The sequence below is a fragment of the Solenopsis invicta genome, chromosome 1, assembly GCF_016802725.1.
Source record: "Solenopsis invicta isolate M01_SB chromosome 1, UNIL_Sinv_3.0, whole genome shotgun sequence".
NCBI lineage: Eukaryota > Metazoa > Arthropoda > Insecta > Hymenoptera > Formicidae > Solenopsis > Solenopsis invicta.
The window spans coordinates 5,850,016-5,870,979 of record NC_052664.1 but is presented as its reverse complement, the minus strand read 5'-3'; the positions used below and the strand labels follow the sequence as shown (position 1 = coordinate 5,870,979).

The 20,964-nt window shown below is 32.9% G+C and overlaps 1 protein-coding gene across 8 annotated transcripts in view; it reads left to right on the top strand.

Moving 5' to 3' along the window:
• The window catches only part of LOC105205743 (histone deacetylase 4), a 232,228-nt gene that overhangs the window by 132,945 nt on the left and 78,319 nt on the right, over window positions 1-20,964 (top strand). For 6 of the 8 annotated variants that reach the window (XM_039448576.1, XM_039448566.1, XM_026139271.2 and 3 more), the window contains 2 exons: window positions 276-380; window positions 9,160-9,285. In XM_039448576.1, the coding sequence (XP_039304510.1) occupies window positions 276-380; window positions 9,160-9,285 (231 nt within the window). The remainder of the gene's footprint in view (window positions 1-275; window positions 381-9,159; window positions 9,286-20,964) is intronic. The other 2 variants (XM_026139273.2, XM_039448583.1) reach the window with 1 other exon arrangement.

Sequence of the window (20,964 nt, the reverse complement as noted above, 5' to 3'; positions counted from 1 at the left end):
TTATTGAACTTTCCTTTATTTTCCATCGTTGACGAATCGAAAAAAATAAATGTCTGCTATAAATTAATATATTATGATATAGAAAAAAGCTGTCATATCGCGACAAAAATGCTTTGTGACGATTTCTGTTGAAAGAAGAAATATATGCCAAGCATGTAACTTGTTGATTATGTTTCATTTGCGAATTGATTACTCTGTCTTCAAATACTTTTTAATACCCTAGTTTTTAGCTAAGGATGTTACATTACCCTTGAGATATCTGGATTTGTTTCCAGCTACAGCAGCACCATCAGCTTCAACAGCAGATTCTTCGACAGCAGTACCATGCCCAAGAACGACAATTGGCTGAACTACACGAACAACAGATGCATCAACTAAAGGTAAGTCTATAATCTAGATAAATAAATTTGTTTCTATTTGACATCAATTTATTATTTGATAGTTATCTTCTCAGAACATGTATGGAAGAATGTTCTTCGAATTTCTTCCTAACTAACTAAATAGAGTTGCTAGGATACTAACATATGTCTTCTATAATGACGTCCTCCTATTTTTTTGAAACTAAACATTATATTACATTAATATTAATAAAAACATGATTTGTTTAGTTAATTAAAAAAAATAAAAACTTAGTTTATATGTTTAATAGCTAAAAAAAATTTTTTTTAATGCGAATAAAATTTGATATCTTTTGGCAAATTGCACAGTTTAAACAATAGTATATTATCAAATATAGCTGTGTTAAATGTATAATATTTCATATTGCTGTTATTCATTCTTTGTTATAATTTAAGAATAATTGTGTGTTTTTATAGATTATATATAGCGTATATATAGATTAATTTCTTTATGCATAATTATATTTTTAAATATTTTAAATACAATATAGCTAAAATACGTGATGTCATTATAATGATTTTTTTTTAACTATTTTGCGTATATAACATTATTAAAATGGAGTTTAAAACTTATAATTGATGAGATATTTTATATTCTTTGTAACATTTTAACATAATTAGATTAATTTAAATTTTAAAAAATTAACGAAGTTAGAAGCTTTTTATACAAAATTGAAGTATCTAATAAAGACATTTTGACCAATAGGAACTAGTACAGGATATTCTTGTGCACTTAATAGGTTTTTTATTAATCACAAACGATCGTAAAGGTTATTTTGTTAACGCTAATAACGCAAAATACATATTATGGTAAACGTTTTGATTCACAATTCAAGTTCTCTTTAGTTCATACTCGTTGTATCAGTGTCGATGATAAGTGATTTTATTTATTTATACTGTACATAACGATGAGTAAGATTTCTAGTTGTGAACAATCATGTCAAGCAGTATTAATTATGAAAAAACGGTTCTGGCTCGGTTGGGCAACTTCCTATGTCTGTTAAATGTGACAACGAATTTAATAATTCGGACGTGCTAAGTATTTAAATCTGTCAAAAAACGTTAAGAAAACGGTTCAAGCTCGATTGTCTCTCGGTATAATACAAATATCTCGAATAAAGTTTTTTATGTATAATTATATATAAATATATATTATATATAATTTATATATGATTATATATTATTATATATAATTTATATATGATTATATCTCATCATGTATATTGTCAAGTATAATCTGATATGAAGTAATATTTGTTTATATAAGTAAATATATGACTCCATATTCAATCTTATACGATCATGTATAATAGTAAGTTTTAAATATGAAGTTATATATAATCATATATGAGTTCATAGTTAGATAGGTCAATCATATCTGATTTTATATATAATCATATCCCAGATAGCACAGGACATCCTATGGACATCCGTTTTAAGTTTATTTTATGTCTGGACGTCCATCGTATGTCCGATTTGGACGTCTATTAATGGCCAATTTTTAGACATCCATGTGATATTTGGATTTGGCTATCAATTGGGAAGCGTGCTATTACCGCGCAAGCATAATGCGTCTTTTGTTGCAAATACAAAGTACGTTTACATTTAGACATTTTAAAAGTGTTCATCTTATTTACAAAATTTTCTAAGCCTGCTCGCGACGTGTTGTTTTCGTTGACTTGATAACTTTTTTTTACGAAAAAAATATTTATAAATATTTATTTTAATATTGTAAAAAACCATTTCCTTAACATTAAATAAAATAAAAATATTTTTTAAAGTAAAAGAAATCGGGAATCTTTCTCAAGAATTTTTTTTGGAAATTTTTAAGCGGTTACCTATTTAAATCATAATTGTAAAAAAGTATAATTTTATATATGTTTATATAAATAATATGCTTTAATTATATGTTTCATCTTTTTAATAACATATATTGACTCGATATACATGTTAACATAAAGTGTTCACAGATCATCACCAGGCATCAGTTCGCAGCGGTCTTACAGATCAAGCAACATTGGGTGAGGTTAGGTGGCCGCTTGAAAATTTCCGAAAAAAAAATTCTTGAGAAAGATTTCCATTTTTTTTTACTTTAAGTAACATTTTTATTTTATTTAAAATTTAACATTCAGAAAACTGTTTTTGACAATATTAAAGAATATTTATAAATAATTTTTTTATATCATATATGTTCATATATGTTTACACATGATCATATAGAGACAAATTTTGTACATGATCATATATGATGATTTAGATATGGTCATATAATTATATACATAAACTAGAACAACACAAGTGCGCGCCATTTATTTCATTTCATGTTTACATATAACTAAATAATAAGAATTTTAAAAATTATACATTTATGTTTAAGAATAATAGAGTTTACGATGACAAATGACAGATCATGTTTTTGATGACAAATTATGAATAAATAAAAATAGAATATGATTTGATTTTTATTATTACCTTATCAGTAAGACAATGTTTTTTAAATATATTCTTTTTTTATTATAACGTTTTTAAAATATTTAAAAAACATTTCAAAAGTATTGTTTCCTGATAGGGTAAATGTCTATAAAATTATCATTAATAAGTAGTATACAGTATCGATGTCTAAAATTTAAAATTGATGCGTTTTATAATATATTTCGGACTCCACGCAGAAGTCCTCTTTTTCACGGCACTAGGATATTACCATCCTAGGTTTTACCTAGGTTTTACCATCATGATAAGCAAATTGACTGTTGCCTGTTTTAGGAATTGCTTTGAATGTATTAGGAATCTCTCGTTTATTTATTTATTTATTTATTTTTTGTTTATTGTTCCTACAATCGTAATATTATAATCTTTTTTTATTTTATCAACGAGGGGTACAGATGTGAACCAATTATTATATGTTACATTACGATTGCTATTATAAATAGGCTCACAAATTTGTCGAACATAATAAGTTGGTATTGATTCCATTGGATTCTTGTCCGTTACAGTTCCTACATATGGAATCGCATTAATCATATAAAATGTTTTTGCGTCATTTAAAGATATAATTTTTAAACAATATTTATTTGGCTTGGAATATACATACGAAACTTGGAATATACATACGAAAACGACATCGGCCGCGAAAACTGAGCAATTTTTCATCTACAGTGCAAGTATTGCTAGGTTCATAATATTTTATATAGGTCGCAATAAAGTCGTCTCATATTTCTCTCATGCAAGAAAAATTGTCAGTTTTTTTACGCTATGCGCGCGTTTTTTTATTATCAAATCGGAAACAAATTAATAAAAATGTGAATCTGTTTTCTGACATCGTTGCATTAAATAACGGCATTGAAAACGGCGACCATAAACGTCGAATATCCGTATGATTTATTTTATTGAATCCAGTATAATATAATAGGCCTATGAAAGTTTTAAACTTTATTAAAATCATATGGTTGTAATAAGATGGTATGACTTTGTTTTCAATTAGTAATTTATATTGATGCCGTTCGATTTCTATGTTTATGTGTAAAATAATTTTATTTAAAATATTATCTGATAAAAGAAGAGACCAGGTTTCGAGCGGTGTTGAAACGGATTTTGCAGTATCTTTTGCTTCAGCTTTTATACTGTCAAATTCTGTTTTAATTGATCTACCTCGAGATTCTGGTGCGTTAAACGACCATTTGGAATTAGATGCGCGTAAATATTTATGTGGATGTTCCTTCTTTTTACGCTGGCTCTCATCTGGCTCAATAATTTATTTCGAGTCGTCATTTATGTCAGATTCAGCTTCTTCCCCGGACACTGTTGAGCAGTGTTCTTCTAAATATTCTTCTCCTTTGTCGCTCAAGTTATCTACATCGTCAAAATTTTCCTTAGCGGATTTTAAAAGTATATTTGTCATTTCTGAGGATTTCCGTGATCGCAATTCCATTTTGCTGTTTTAAAAGGAAAAAACCATTGAAATTACTACACGAAAATGATTTTTCATATACATACGTAATAAGTTTTCAAAATAATAACAGCTCTCTTTCCGAAATTGTCTGACTTTATTAAGGCGCTGTACAGCACGTCTCCCAAAATCATAAAAAAACTGTCAGTAAATTACTGATTGTGAGATACTGTACTGCACGTCTCTTTCGAGATCGTCGTACGAAAACTGTTTATTACTGATTGTGAAATTTTGCACTGCACGTCTTTCGAGATCGTACGAAAACTGTCTATACTTATAGGCTGGGGGGCTTACCCCATTTTACAGCGCTGCATATTAGACTCGTTGCTTTACGCGGGGCGCGCTCAGAAGACCTCTTCTTTACTGCACTATATAGTATTCTAACTTTAGACAGAGTATATGCGAGTAATATACGTTAAAAGACATATTCGAACACATTTTGTTCGGGAAATTTTTATAAGAGTTTATCAGATTAATTTTATAAGATTACTCACAAAAAGTTTCACTCACACATTATATGGGTCGCATTGATCCTAACAAAATTTTGCTGCGTGCCGTTTGAATTCTAGTTGATCAACTATATCAATTGAAAGAGGAGATTTCAAACTTTTTTTACCCCCTGGTCCGAACTTTCTATCTTATTCCGTCCTTACACAGCAAGCGTTTGAAACATCAGATGAGGTTTCTCCGACCCATTTACGTGTTTAAGGATTAATACACGGATGCGTTCTTGTTGTTCGTATTTGCGCATTTTTATAGTTTTATTGGCGCGGTACGCCTGGTTTTCGCCCGGCGGATGGTCGGCTGGGTGGTAGTGGACGTTGGTCAGTTCGGGGGAGGAGGGGGGGGGGGTAAAAAGACGCTTTGTTAGAAGATAAAATGATGTTGAATTTTCAATAGACTGCGTATTTACTACCTCTATATGATTCAACGATCAGTATTCATTCATGAATTCTACGTATCGATTCTTCAAACTGGGATTGCTCTTTAATTGCTATTTAAGATTTAACAATCACTTTAACGCAATATCCTTAGAGTTTCCGATTTTAGTGATCAGTTGTTCCTTGAATTTTATTACAAATCTATTAATCTGATTTCTAATCACGTTATTCACAAAGTGTAGGTTGCAGTAAGTCTCTACAAGAGAATAATTGACCAAATTATTATTGCCGTTCTCTTGATGCCAAACCAGCTCAACTGATCATACAATTACGAATTAGTTATATTCGCATGTAGTAATCTCCGTGGAGTGTTCGAAGAACTACCAATTTGACCTACCAAAATTTATCCTAAGCGAGTTTTCTGTAATGTTGGGTACTTTAGCAAAAATTGTATCTGTCGCATAACAAATTCCAAAATATCTCGGCACTAATTAACAAGTGGAGAATTCAAACCGAAACTCGGCTAACTGTAGATTGCGAAAAATATCAAAATCGCTTCGATTAAGAATGCGGGAAACTTGTTTGTTACGCGATCAGTGACCATACATTCGACCAAGTAAGGATTCAGACGTGACAAAAGTTTCAAACATGTGATTTTTTTCGTAATAAAATAATTTAGTTTTTTCGGGGAGAGTAGATATTATAATACGAGGGTTATTTGGAAAGATCCGCTTTCTTCATAGTTTTCATATTTATTTTTGGACCGTACTTTCTAAATAACTCTTGTATATACGCTTTTTATAGCATTAATATTACTATCTGGCTTCATAACTATGCTTCAAATCAGACGAACATGCAGCGCACAGTTTGAATTAGAAATTGTAAAAATTAAAAATTAAAAAATTATTATTTGGTATCTAATACCACTATGACTGACACAGGCCTTCTAGTCTCGTATTTTAAAAAAGTTATATCTATTATATTTTTCAAAATTATGTATATAAAAGAGTATATACATATATGTAAAAATTTCTGTCTACAATTAGAAGACTTAAGAGTCAATCGCTTGGTGAGCAAGTTGCGTTTCAAAACCTATTAAAAAATAAGTGTTGTTACTGTTTAATAATTGACCGTACATTATACACGTATTACCCACTTAATAGACGGATTTTTTTTCTTTTTTTATCTGCATTTACTTATTCCCATTATTATTTGTAACGTTTCTTCGATATGTTTTATATCATGCATTTTCTTTCTCCTCTCTCTCTCTCTCTCACACACACACACATACACACACATTGTCCTAGACCTGTGCTTACAAGTCTCCCGTTCTTTCTGTACTTGCGTGCACTTTTTCTGCATACTTTTTCTGTTTATTTACAGCATAATAATTTCTCGTATTTACTTATCTTTTAGCTTAATTTTATTTGCGTTTTTTTATTTTTATTTCTCTATTTTTATTTTTATTTTTTATTTTATTTTATTTTGCGCTAACTATTTTTTCTATTTCTTTCTCTTATTGTAAATTTTTATGTTCCTTACTACTGATTAATTGCATCACTTAGCTTAATTTTATTCTACGTTTTTATTTTAGTTTTTTTTGCGCTAGTTATCTTTCTAGTTTCTTTTCTTATATTGTAAATCTTTTTTTTATGTTGACCGTATGTATCTACCACCTTTGCGATTTTAGAGGGCATGCCCTAGAACGGTAATAAACGCTTTGTCTGTCTATCTGTCTGTCTTTGTGCTAGTCGAAAGTCCAGCGGAAGATTCCTTTCATTGTCATTGAAGCGCGTAACTTACGTCACGAAAGCGATAATAACAATATAACGGTTGATTGTGAAAATAAACTGGTCTGCATTGCGCCACATCACCGCGAAATTCTACAATCTTTGACTGGCTAAGTTTGCTTATCTTTCTTTTCTCTGAGATTATAACGCGCTTTAATTGCCTAGTGTGATGATACTGCATTTTAATACCGGACACAACTGCTGAAAATTGATGGAATTCAAAATAATTATGTGTCATTTTACATTATTCATGAAGATGACAATTTTTACAAGTGTCGGTAAGCAAACCACACGTATGACTTAGAAATATTTTATCATTCAAACGGTTTATTAATTTCTCTTGCGAATACAGGTATGTCTATCAATTTCTATCAATTTATAGAAATTTTTTAAATTAAACTTTTTATTGAATATAAAATCAGTTTTTATTTATGGAAATGTTAGCGCAAGAATAAATTTTGAATGTAAAAAATTTTTTATAAATTAAGCGTTCTCTAACGGCGTTGAAATATTTTATGTCGCAAAATGTTTGTATTAAATTTATTCATATGCCCAAGTAGAAATTGAATACTAATGAAATTCTGGCCCAATATTAACTTTAGTATTGAGCACCGCGGTACAAAAATCAGTATTTGTAGTCGATTCTTATATTTGAGACTGTCTAAAGTATTATCTTAAGATATCATCAATCAATCAGAGAGCCGTATTAGCATATTAAGACATTACTTAAGATGGTTTTAAAATAAGAATAGATTATGAAAATGGACTTAAGTATCTATTGGCATAGTACTTGATTCTTAAGGAGTCTGCTCACCTTTAAATTTTGAAAAAAAAAATTATTTTTCTTTTTTTTTAGCATTTTTAAAAATTTAAAATTAAAAAAATTTTAAACCAAGGTTTTATAAAAATTAGCCAAGTTATATAAATTTACAAATAGTAGAACTGCTATGAGTAAGTCATGGATTTGTTTGGATGTCTTAATGTTTGTATATTTTTACATTTAATGTTATTTATGTAGAATTATCAAATAGTCTTTGGAAATCCTAATTAAGCAAATATAAACTAAAATTCAACGTCTTAGCACAGCTACTTGCCGGATATTGATATTTAGCTTTTTATAGGCCTGTCTATAAACTGTGCTGAAGAGCGTATGCTTAAAATTAGTTATGAAAGCATCTTTGTACGTGTTCTTGTACCAAAAAAAGAAAAAAAGTATTAGAACAATAAAATCTGTCAAGAGATCGATGAAGTGCTCGTATTATGACTGCAAAACTTCTAGCATAAACAGTTATTAAAGAAATTCAAGAATAGTGTTTTAGTAAAAGAAGCAAATAATACGCTTTTAGAAAACAAGCTTTATAGTGCCAGAATAGCAGATTAGGTAAAGACCTTGCCCGCATCAGTTGCCAAATTCCCGGTTTGCCGTCAATCTACAAGTCTCGACCGCGCACGTACGAGCCCACCCCGGCCAGATAGTCCCGATCATGTTCGATCACATTCAAATTCAGCTTTGACGCTTTCCCGCCGCGTCTACCACTGACAGCATTCGCGCCGCACACATCGCGATCATGCTCACCCTCGCGCGACGCGTTCCCAAACGTCACTGGAAACGACTTTAAACTCTATTTTCTAACAAAATTATTTCAGTTTTTTGATAATGTAAAATCGATTAACAACAAATATGGCGTATACATTTACATATGTTCTTGTCCGACTTATGAGTTTTAGAAAAAAAATTTAATGAAAATGGAAAACAATACATACATCACTCTAAAAATTGTTATTGTATACAGATCATTATATGTTATTTAATTCAAATTTTTTAGAAATATTTTTTAAAATTTAATATCTGAAACTTAAATAGCTCTTTCGTAATTGTATGATTAAAAAAATTTAAAAGAGGTATAATAAAATAAATATTTTGAAGTTGTATAATTAAAAAAATTCTCTGGTCTTACTTAAATTTTCAGACAAAATTCTTAAAAAATTTTTTTATAAAATTTTAGTAAACAACTTGATTGACAAAAAATCCATTTTTACCCTCATTCGCGAAATTCTAAATAATGATTTAGGGAGAAAAGCGCATATGAGAAAAGGTTTGAAAAAACGATTAGAGTGATAAACAAAATTTATCTATGCTGCAGCTCTGGGAACAGCAGAAGCAGCTAGAGGAACAAAGGCGAGAGAAAGAAAGACTCGAAGCTCTCAGGAAGAAGGATAAGCATGATCATAGTGCAAACGCATCCACAGAAGTCAAGGAACGCCTTCATGTAAGTAAATTTAAAATTTTCTCTAGCATTAGACGCAATAAAAATTTTTAACATTTAGTTACGAGCACTGATAATTGTAAAGAACCTCATACAATTCTTCTTAATTTCAATTCTCAATGAAATTGGCTGAAACTGTAGCATGTTATTGTTTTTGACTCACTGATCAAAAGTCTCCATGGGTACAAAGCTTGAAAATTTTTTTCACAACAGTCATTTGAAATATTGTATTTTTTCATTTTGTTAGTAAAAAAGATAATATTATGGTTGTCTGTTAACCTTTTATTTAATAACTTTGTTATTAATTAATGTTTTATACTGAAGTTTAATAATTATATTCATCAAAGTATTTAACAGATTTCAGACTTAAAGTTATGAAATATTTATTACTTAAGATGTGATTTATAAAAATTTGACGACTGCATAATGATTGGCAAAGAAACAGGAATAATAATATAACCACCCCAAAACAAATTTAAAAAAATTGGTTTTGTTTAAAAAACATAGTATTTTGTTACAAAATAAGTTAAAGGTAAATGCTGACTTTATTTAGAAGATAGATCATAGACAAACTGACAACAGGATGGTTTTTAGAAAAACTGTTATATTTTTAAATATAAAAAAAATAAAATATTACAAAATGCATACATTTATACATAAATCTTCTTGCTGTGGACATAGAAATCTATAGTACGAATCATGTGAATTACAAGTTAGCAAGGCTGTGTGCAGAAACATCACTTGATGTATTTTATTCTTGTTTAACATTCGATGACGAACACAGATATTAGTACAAAATTACCTTTTCAAAAAAGGAAAAAAAACGCGTCTATGTGTGTGCGCCCGCTTAAAAAGCTTTATTTTTTTAATTAAAATGATATGTATTAATATTTTCTACCATAGTACATTATATAACATGAAGCCGAACTTTGTCGTTCTCGACTAAGGACGATGTTTTCAGCACGAGGCGCTGCTACGCTCGCTTCGCGAAGCGCACGTAGCTGCGCCTCGTGCTGAAAACATCGTCCTTAGTCGAGAACGCGCTCGGCCCCATGTTGCATACAGTATTTTATGCAAAAGAAGTTTGTTGCGACATTCGAGGAAGAACAAGCGCGTTTTCCTGTCACTGCCTGTCCCGGTTATAAGTTATGAGAGATCAGTATACTACCTTTGCTCATGCATTCGACCCTACGCTTAGCGCATGCGCTACAAAACGTTCACCGTTTCTTGACAAAAGCACGGTTGCACATGCGAACCGTACGAGAATATTGATTTTGCCATTCATGGATGGTAATATCCCCCATCCCAAAGATTGCCCATTTACGGCTATGTTACCAACTGTCCCAGAATGTCGCGAAAAACGTGTTTCCTTTGCATAAAATCTCTTATTCAAACCTAAGTGGTATTTACTTAAAATAAATGTCTTGAAATTGTGTAATCTATTAAAAATGATATGCGATTGATCAAAAAAATGTATGAAATCTTTAAAGTGCGTCTATTACAAAGTGAATATATTTTTTCTATAAAACCTAAGTAGTACTATCTTTGTATTGTCATTGAAAAATCTTACTATTTTAAAAATTTAAGTGATAGCATTATTAATTTTCATTGAAAAGTTTTATTCCAGCCCAAGTCGTATTTCATTAAATAAATAATATCTTAAAATTGTGTAATTTAATTCAACCTAAATGCATTTAAAAAAAATTTTTTTAAGTAATACTGCTAAAATAATGATGCTATCATTTGAATTTTTAAAATAGGAAAATTTTTCAAAGACAATACAGAGATAGTACCACTTGGGGTTTGTAGAATAATTAAAGATACTACTAGTTGGGTTAGAATAGGGATATTTTTCAATCAATGAAAATACAAATACTACCACTTGGATTTTGTAGAAAAAGTATATTCTCCTTATAATAGGCACGCTTTAAAGATTTCATACATTTTTTTGAACAAACGCATATCATTTTTATTAGATTATATAATTTTAAGACATTTATTTTAAGTAAATACCACTTAGGTTTGAATAAGAGATTTTGTAGAAAATATTAATACATATCATTTTAATTAAAAAAAAATAAAGATCTTTAGGCGCGCGCACACACACACAGGCGCTTTTTTTTACCTTTTTTTGAAAAAGTAATTTTGTACTGATATCACGCGTTTTGTAGTGTTTTAATTCGATTATATTACGCAGAGTTTTTCATCTTATTTGTACTTTAAATTTGATAGTGCTTTTTACTTTTGACATATACAGGGTGTCTCAGACCACCCGTATACTCTTTTTATTTTTGCAGGATTAGGTCCAATCTAAAATATGTTCAGACAAAAGTTGTAGGGTTTTAAAAGATCTATTGATCTTATCAGTTTGATCTTGGATGGCGTCGCCAAGGTCACATCAAAATCACATTAATTTTTTAAAATGGAACATCCTATTTCTGATTCTAGAATCTAATAGCTGGTGTCAAGTGCTTTCCAAAACACTATAAATAAATTTATTTTTGAATTATGAGGCTTGAAAGTTACAGTACCATCAGCATCAGCATTACCCAAGATGTACCATGTGGAGGCTACTTAGTCAGATTGAATCTCGTGTTGGTGTGCTTACGTGCATACGTATGTGGAAGGAAAAGGGGAGTCAAAGTTTCATGTACTCTGCTCTTGTTTGTTCACTGGATTAATTATGTTTGATGATCAATCAGGTCCAGATTGACTGTATACATTTTCCCGTGCTTAGCATTACCCAGAATGAACAACGTGGACGTGATGGGAACTTCATCCCATTGGGGTGCTTGACTTATGTAAATCCCCTTGCCTTTCACGTTTGGGGTGCTTGATTTACATCAGTCCCCTTGCTTCTCACGTTTGGGGTGCTTGATGTTCCCTTGCCTCTCACGTTTGGGAATGAATGAGTGTATGTTTTGTTAAGCAATTAAATGTTCAAAAGTGAGCACCATTTTCTGCGATGCAAGCATCTACTCTATTTTGAAAGTTATTGGTTGCTTGAAGAATTTTCTCGGCACGTAAGAATCGAATTGTTTTACTTATTCTACGAATTATATTATCCTTCGTAGTCGGACGTTCATAATAGACCAAGTTTGTATGTTTCTTCAGAAATAATAATCAAAGACGGTCAGATTTGGTGATTGAAGTGGATAATTGATCGATCCGTATTTGCCTATCCACTTGTCGGGAAACATAGCATTTAATGCCGCACGAGCAACTCTCGAGCATGCGACGGACATGCATCTTGTTGGAACCACATATGCAGGCGCGATTGCAGATGAAAATTTTCTAGTAAGACAGGAATATCTGTCATTATCAAGGCGGAATATCTATCACCGTGTAGAGTTTTGTCAAAGAAAACAGGACCTACGATTTGACTTTAAATAATGCCACATCAAACATTGACTCCAAATGGTTTGATGATCTATTCTTCTCAAACAGTGAGGATTAATTTGTGCCGCATTACGAGAGTTCCAAGTACGAGGATGAGTCAAAAATTATCCAGACTTTGTAATAAAACACTGTCGGTTGTCGTACCGCCTTCCGCGAATGCATGCTTACAGTTGATACTACTGTAGTGATGTGTGCCTCACTCTACCTTGATTGCAACAGTGTTGAGCCGGCAGTGGCAGCATAAACATGTCCGCTTCGCTAGCAGTTTGCACCAAAGACGAACAAAGGGCAGTGATACGATTTCTTTGGTCAGGAGTAAGAGGGGCTGAAATTTATCGTAGATTTTTAGCATAGTACGGGGACAGTACATTGTCCTGGACAAGTATTTTTTAGTTGATCGACGGACGGATGCCCTGTTCCCTGTTCTTGCGTCACAATTGTCTGGCCACTTTTAAACTTCTCGATCCACTCGAAAACACTTGTCCGGACAATGTACTGTCCCCATACTGTGCTCAAAGTATACAATGAATTTCAGCTTCTCTTACTCTTGACAAAGAAATCATATCAGTGCCCTTTGTTCATTTTTGGTGCAAATTGCTAGCGGAGCGGACACGTTTACACTGCCACTGCCGACTCAACACTGTTGCGATCAAGATAAAGTGAGGTACACATTACCACAGTAGTATCAACTGTAAGCATGCATTCGCAGAAGGCAGTATGACAACCGACAAAGTGTTTTATTACAAAAGTCCGAATAATTTTTGACTCACTCTCATACTTGGAACAATGGTGTTCACTTTTGAACATTTAATCGCTTAACAAAACATACACTCATTTATTCTCAAACGTTAGAGGCAAGGAAACTCAAGTAAATCAAGCACCCCAAACATGAGGAGCAAGGGGACTGATGTAAATCAAGCACCCCAAACGTGAGAGGCAAGTGGACTTACGTGAATCAAGCACCCCAATGGGATGAAATTCTTGTCACGTCTACGTCGTTCATCTCTAATGCTAAGCACGGGAAAATGCATACAGTCAATCTGGACCTGATTGATCATCAAACCTAATTAATCTATTTAACAAATAAGAGCAGAGTACATGAAACTTTGACTCCTCTTTTTCTCCCCCATACGTACCCATGTATGCACACACCGACATACGAGATTAAATTCGAGTAACCTCCAAATTACTAAGTAACCTCCACATGATACATTTTGAGTAATGCCGATACTGACGGTACTGAAACTTTCAAGCTTCATAACTTGGAAAGTACTAAAAGAAAATAAACTAATTTATAGTGTTTTGGAAAGCTCTTGACACCAACTATTAAATTCTGAAATCAGAAATAGGGTGTTCCATTAAAAAAAATTAATGTGAGTTAAATGTGACCTTGGCGACGCAACCCAAGGTCAAACTGATAAAATAAGTAGATAAATCTTTTGAAACCCTATAACTTTTGTCTGAACATATTTTTGATTGAATCTAATCCTACAAAGATAAAAGAAGTGTATTGGTGGTCTGGGATACCCTGTCCAAATTTTAATTAAACGTTTTAGTAATAAAAGGAAGGTAGCCGTTTTAATGTTTTATGATTTGAAACTTAGTAATCTACAAAAATTTCCTCATTGGTAAGCACAAAGAATGTTAGAATTACAACAATTTTTAGAATGACTCATATCTGTAAAAATGATATGCGTTCTTACTCAAAAAGGTAAATATTTAAACCAGGAAGGTCAGAGAAGGAAGAACAGGTTTATCAGTGCAAACCCGGTACTAGAAATAACTTTTAAGTCATCTATTTGCATATGGAGCGTTATTTTATAAATTATTTATGTATAAAGTCTGTTACGATAAGATTTATGGAAAGTGAAAACTCATTACAGGGAAAAACGTAATCCCAAGTAATTATATAAAATTAATTTGTAACGTTACGCCCCTCCGCCGCACCGCTACTCCGATCCAAACGCCGAACACAACGCGTAAGACCGAGCACGTGCACGCGCTCGGCTAAGCTTGCCGCGATCACGCGCTACCATGCGTGCCGCGCGCCGTGTTCGGCAAACGTTCCTACTCCGGCCGGCCCAACCGCGCGCGCTGTTTGGTACGTCCGACCGCGCGAACCGCTATATAAGCCAGCAACGGGCAGCCGAAATCAGATCGCTCCGAGCCACCGATCTCGCACCTACTCCGCTCCTGCGCCGGGTATCCTCGGCGCTCCTTAGCTTGGGTATTCTCAAGCATTTCCTCAGGAACGGGCATTCTTGTTCCAACTATCTCATGACGGGCATACTCGTCGATTCTAACGGCTGAGAATACTCGGCCGATCTCATCCTCCGTCCGCGACGGGAATACTCGTCGTTTCCGCGACTGGGTATTCTCGGCCAATAGAAACCGTCCGTTCCGCAAGTCTGTTCTCGGGGATTCTCGAGACCAACAGCGTCGTCGGGAGTACTCGACGCCGTCCTCCGGCTCAATCCGTAAACCTGCTCCCCACGGGGTGACAACACCCCGTGGAGTGAGACCACTTAGGTCTCTAACGTCGACCACTCTCGCGTATCGCGGAATCGTCCGCTGCACCGCGTGCCGCCGATTCCGCGATCGCGACCGTCCGTCACGCGGGCCAATCACGGCCCGTTTAACCGCACTTTAAGTTAGCCATTTCACGGCAACTCCGATTATTATCTCCGAGCGCATAGCGCATAATACCAGTCCGTCCGTTTTTTTAGTTATCCGAATCTTTTGTTTAAATATTAAGTTACGCCGCGAATTATATTTTATCCGGACCGATCAATCGTCGTTCTTTTATTTTGCGCGGGTCCGACTATTGTTTAACCGAGCACTCCAGTGCCTTATTATTACTTGTGTATTTCAACTACATCTGATAAATATATTGTTACGTTTGTATTATTGTACTCAACACGGAGTTCTCATTACTATCGAAAAACCCTGGCATCCGGCGAGCACATCCGAGCAACCGATCACGATATCCCAACGCACCCAAAGACATCCCGACATTCCCACCGCACCGGAAAAGTACCAGTGTTACAAATTAAATAAATGAGCAAAATTGTTTTAACACTCATCAATGAGTAAATTGTTTGATTAATATTTATGCTGTGATTGGTTGTTTTTAATTCTACCGTGTTTAGATACTTTTTTCCATGTGATAAGTTTTCACTTCCCGAACCTTATCATAACAGACTTTACACCTGAATAACTCATAAAATAATACTCCAAATGCAAATAGATGACTTCAAAGTTATCTTTAACGTCGGGTTTGCAGTGATGAACTTGTTCTTCCTCCCCTGACTTTCCTGGTTTAAATATTTACTTTTTGAGTGAGAAGGCATATCATTTTTATGAATATAAGTCATTCTGAACTTGTTTGTGATTCTAACATTCTTTGTATTTACCTGTGAGGAAATTTTTGTAGATTTCTAAGTTTTTAATCGGGACTTGGTTAGGTGGTGCGATGGCGTGTGGATGTGGATGGAGATAGAGTGAGGCTGAGTATGAGCGTTATAGTACATTAGAAAGTATTAGAAAGTAAAGAGGTATGAACTAGAGAGGTAGGAAAGTAGAGAAGACGGGTAATTGGAGGCAGATATAGGGGAAAAGGATTTGCGGAGATATTGAAAGATATAGGTAGAAGGAATAGATTAGGGCAGACAATGAGGCGGGAGAATCCGGGAGGGCTGGTAAGGTAGGAATTAAATGAGGAAGGTAAGAAAAACGAAGAAGACAAAGAGAAAGTGTGTTAGGAGAATAGGTTAGAGGAATAAAACGGTAACAATAAAGGCAGAAACAGTTATAGGAAGGAAAATGCGACAGGTAATGCAAGGAATCAGGTAGAATGGTTTATGGAGAAAGAATGGCATATTGTAAATGAGAGATTGAATGAATGAAAGGAGATTGGAAGGAATGTATAGAAGTACGGAAACGGTGAGAAGAGTGATTATATAGGAAAGAATGTAGCGAAAGAAAATTAGAATTTAAGGTAGGAAATAGGACCAGGTATAGATATAGATATTGTGAAAGTAAACGTAAAGGAAATGGAAATGTAAAGATGTAGATGAATGTATAAGTAATTGTTAATTAAGGATCCTAGGTGGCTTGGCATGTGAAGAAGGAGACTGAGGGAACTCAGATCACCGGCCGTTGGAGATTGAGGTTATGGAACATAAAGGATGGAGGAAGAGGTATAGGTACGGTGACCATCCGTCCTTTATTTCAGAGGACAGTCTTTTATTTCAAGTAGTTGTCCTTTAGATTTATTTATTTCTTGAAAACTCAATTTTGTCCTTTTTTTTAAATTGTATTTTTTACATTACAATTTTGTCCTTTATTTACAAAATTACAGTCTTAATTTAAACACAGTTTGTCTTAGAAAAGGAAAAATGAAGTTAATTCTGGTACATTAAATTGCTATTGGCACTTCTGCGAATTTATTCGATTAATTTAAATAGAGGTTGAAAGAATAAAAATGTTTCAAAAATTACAGAATTTTGTTTATATTTTTCTAACTCAAACGCTAAGGAAAGCTTCTAACTAACCTGCTAAGGAAATGTTATCAATAACAAATAATATTTGGAGTAGAGAAAAAACCCAACTTGAAGTTGACATTCTTGAAGCTGGTATTATTTATACAAAATGTAATTATGAAATTGTTTAGAATTTCCTGAATTTTTTTAAACAATTATTATCATTCTTTAAAACAAATACATTTTTTTAGAAATACATAAAAAACTTATTATTTTTGTTAAAAAATATATATGTATAAATACTATTGTTAAAAATGTATAAAATATAAATATGTATACATAAAGATAATTTTTCTTATATTGAGTGTACAAGTATGACTACGGATTTTTAATAGATAACGACAGTCTTCTACTGACGTTATGTTGAAGTTGGCAATACATGTACTTGAAAGGTACATCTATTGCCAACAAAAAAAGATACATGTCATTTGTCTGCAGTGTAAACAACTATTATTTGGTGTCGGCCCTTTCTGAAAAGCGGTTCTGTTCTTATGAAGAAATTAAAAATTGGCTTGATAACTGGATCACTTTAAAACAACCAGACTTCTATCAGCGTGGAATCAAGTTATTGCTTAAAAGATGGGCCAAGGTTCTAGCTTCCAATAGAGCATACTTTGAATAAAGTAACAATTATTTTTATGTTCCAAATCAATGCGTTTTTTTAATCAAATAATCTGTCATACTTGTACAGTGCGTTGCATTGATGCCTGGGGTACCGATTTTAGGGACCACGTTTCTTTCTTGATTATTTTTATGGTCATGACTGAATGCTGCGGTGACAGCAGCATTTGGTCATGAACGTAAAAATAACTAAGAAAGAAACGTGGTCCTTAAAATCGGTACCCCAGGCATCAATGCAACGCACTGTACACCCAATATAATTATATATTTAGTTAAAATTCAGATTGGATGTTTTCTTTTTTTTTTTTTTTGTCATTTCGAACCTATTCCAAATTTAAAGGATTTATTCCAATGCAATCAAACCAGTTTAAAAATATTAAAAAATTACAAAGTGCCTTATTTTGATATACAATACAAAAAAATTTTGAAATGCTTTGATTTCTAACTACCATAAAATAGTTTAGAAACATTAGGAATAAACCCTTAAAATTTTGTCTTTTATTTTCTCGAAGAAAATATGGTCACCGTAAGTATAGGAAGAAAAAGGAAAAGAAGAAAATAGAATAAATATATAAGACAAGGAGGCGACAGATGTGTAAGCAGAACGGAAAAAGGAACCGGAATTTTAGTAAGAATTGGAAGAAAAGGAGGCTGTTGGATTGTTAAAGAAGAAGAAACGGAACCGGATTTTTTGCCTTTGGAGGGTGAGCTTACAGAAGTTGGAGAAGGATTGTATGGAACAAGACAGCAGAGGTGGATGCAGAAAGGACAGGAGTGCACCATGGATCTCCTTTGCAGCAATAAGTTCACATTGTGGATAATTCTTGTCACGTTGTATGGGAGTAATTCTATAAGGTGCATAATTTCTGCATTTCTGCGTGGAGATACTAAGTAATCTTTGGAAGACTGGGTGAAAAGGAGGCTAAAAAGGTTATTAAATATGTTTGAAAAAGAAGCAGGAAAGAGAAGAGAGAGGAGAAAAAAGGAAGGTGAAAGAAGAACCGAGAAGAAAAGTGAAAAAGAATCGAGAAGAAAGAAAAGAGGAACCAAGGAATGGAGGTACAAAGAAAGAAAGGAGGAATCAAGGAATGGAGGTACAAAGAAAGAAAGAAGAATGTGAGGATACACGAAAGAAGAATATAAATTAGGAGATAAGATGGAAAGAGAATTAGGCATAGGTATAGACATAGGTGTGATGCGGTGCGAGAATTTGTTTGGGTGGACAGATATGATACGGATTCCTCACAATGCAAAATAAAAAGAATGAATGTCCTTGTAATATCGAATCCTTAGCTCCATCCACAGTAAATAATATGTCCCTTGTATAGACAAAGTCATGTATTATGCTCTTACGAGTGCTGTGTTGCACCAAATTTTCCAATTGTTATAACGTATAATTGATAAAAAGTACACATGAATATGGTAACAAAACAAAACTAATTAGACCATTATTGAATCTGTTTTTGTCTTCCTTTTCTCCAATGTGTATCTCACTTTTCTCAGAGAAATGTAGTTCGCTTCCTCATATCTGCCTCGAAGTCATAATTTTTTAACTCTAGCGTTAATGTAAATGTATATTTTGAATGAATTGAGTGATTTGAAACAAGTGTCAAATGATTGAAGAAAGATATAAAAATAATTCTAATGCCTGTTGTATGTGTAATTTTACAAGTTGAGTTTTTAGTGGTCTCAACGCTGTGTGTTCTCGCTGGTTTCAAAAATTTGTGACTGGATTAATTAATAAGTATCGTAAGTACATTTTGAATCCTGTTTATTAAAGTTAATAAAGTATAGCTTTTACAATGTATATATAGTTTACTGAACTAGTTAAAATAATACATGATATTATATATGCTCGCTGTGTTACAAAGTGAATGTTAATTGTAAATTAATAATATGTGTTAATCTCGCTGTGTTACTGACTTTAATAATGTTTCTGAGCGTCTTACAAAAGGCATTTTCTCTTATAAGAGATGATTCATTTTGTAACACGAGTGATCATATTTAATATCATGTATTATTTTAACTAGTTCAGTGAATTTTATATACATTGTAAAAGTTACTCTTACTTTATTAACTTTAATAAACAGGATTCCAAATGTACTTACCATACTTATTAATTAATCTAGTCACAAATTTCTGAAATCAGAGAGTATGCAGCGATGAAACCACTAAGATTCAACGGAAAATTACACGTACAATAAGGATTAGAATTATTTTTATATCTTTATTCAATCCTTTGATACTTGTTTCAAACGTCAATTAATTTAAAATATACATTTACATTAACGCTAGATTTAAAAAATTATGACTTAGAGGCAGATATGAGAAAGCGAACCACATTTTCCCTGAGAAAAATGAGATACACATTGAAACAAGGTAGGAAAACAAAAACAGATTTAATAATGAGCTTTTGGTCTAAGTCAATAATATCAGTAATACTACATTTATTAAATTAAAATTAATTTAATAATATACGATGCTATTAGCATCTAAATATTAACCTCCTTCCCTCTGACAAAACTGTAAAGAATTTGTTGCGAAAAATATCACCTCAGCCAGGGTTCGAACCTGGGACCTCCAAAATCTCCGGTACGGGTGTCGTAGCTAATTTGACTAACTGAGGCTGTGATGATATTTCTCGCAATAATCGACTATGAGTTAGAACGCATTTGATGGCAGCGTGATTTAAAGTAGAAAGATATTTGACCATTTTAATGTAACATACAAATCTAAACAAGAAAGCCTTCCACGATTGTAGTTGGATCTTGGTGCTTTATATTTACTTGTGTGACTACGACTTTGTATGTTACATTAAAACGGTCGAATATCTTTCTACTTTAAATCACGCTGCCATCGAATGCGTTCTAACTCATAGTCGATTATTGCGAGAAATATCATCACAGCCTCAGTGGTCGAGTTGGCTAAGACACCCGTACCGGAGATTCGGGAGGTCTCAGATTCGAACCCTGACTGAGATGATATTTTTCACAATGAATTCTTTATAATTTTTTTAGAGGAAAGGGGGTTAATATTTAGATGCTAGTAGCATTGTGTATTATTAAAATAATTTTAATGTAATAAATGTAATATTACTGACTCTGATTATAACTGTGTTATG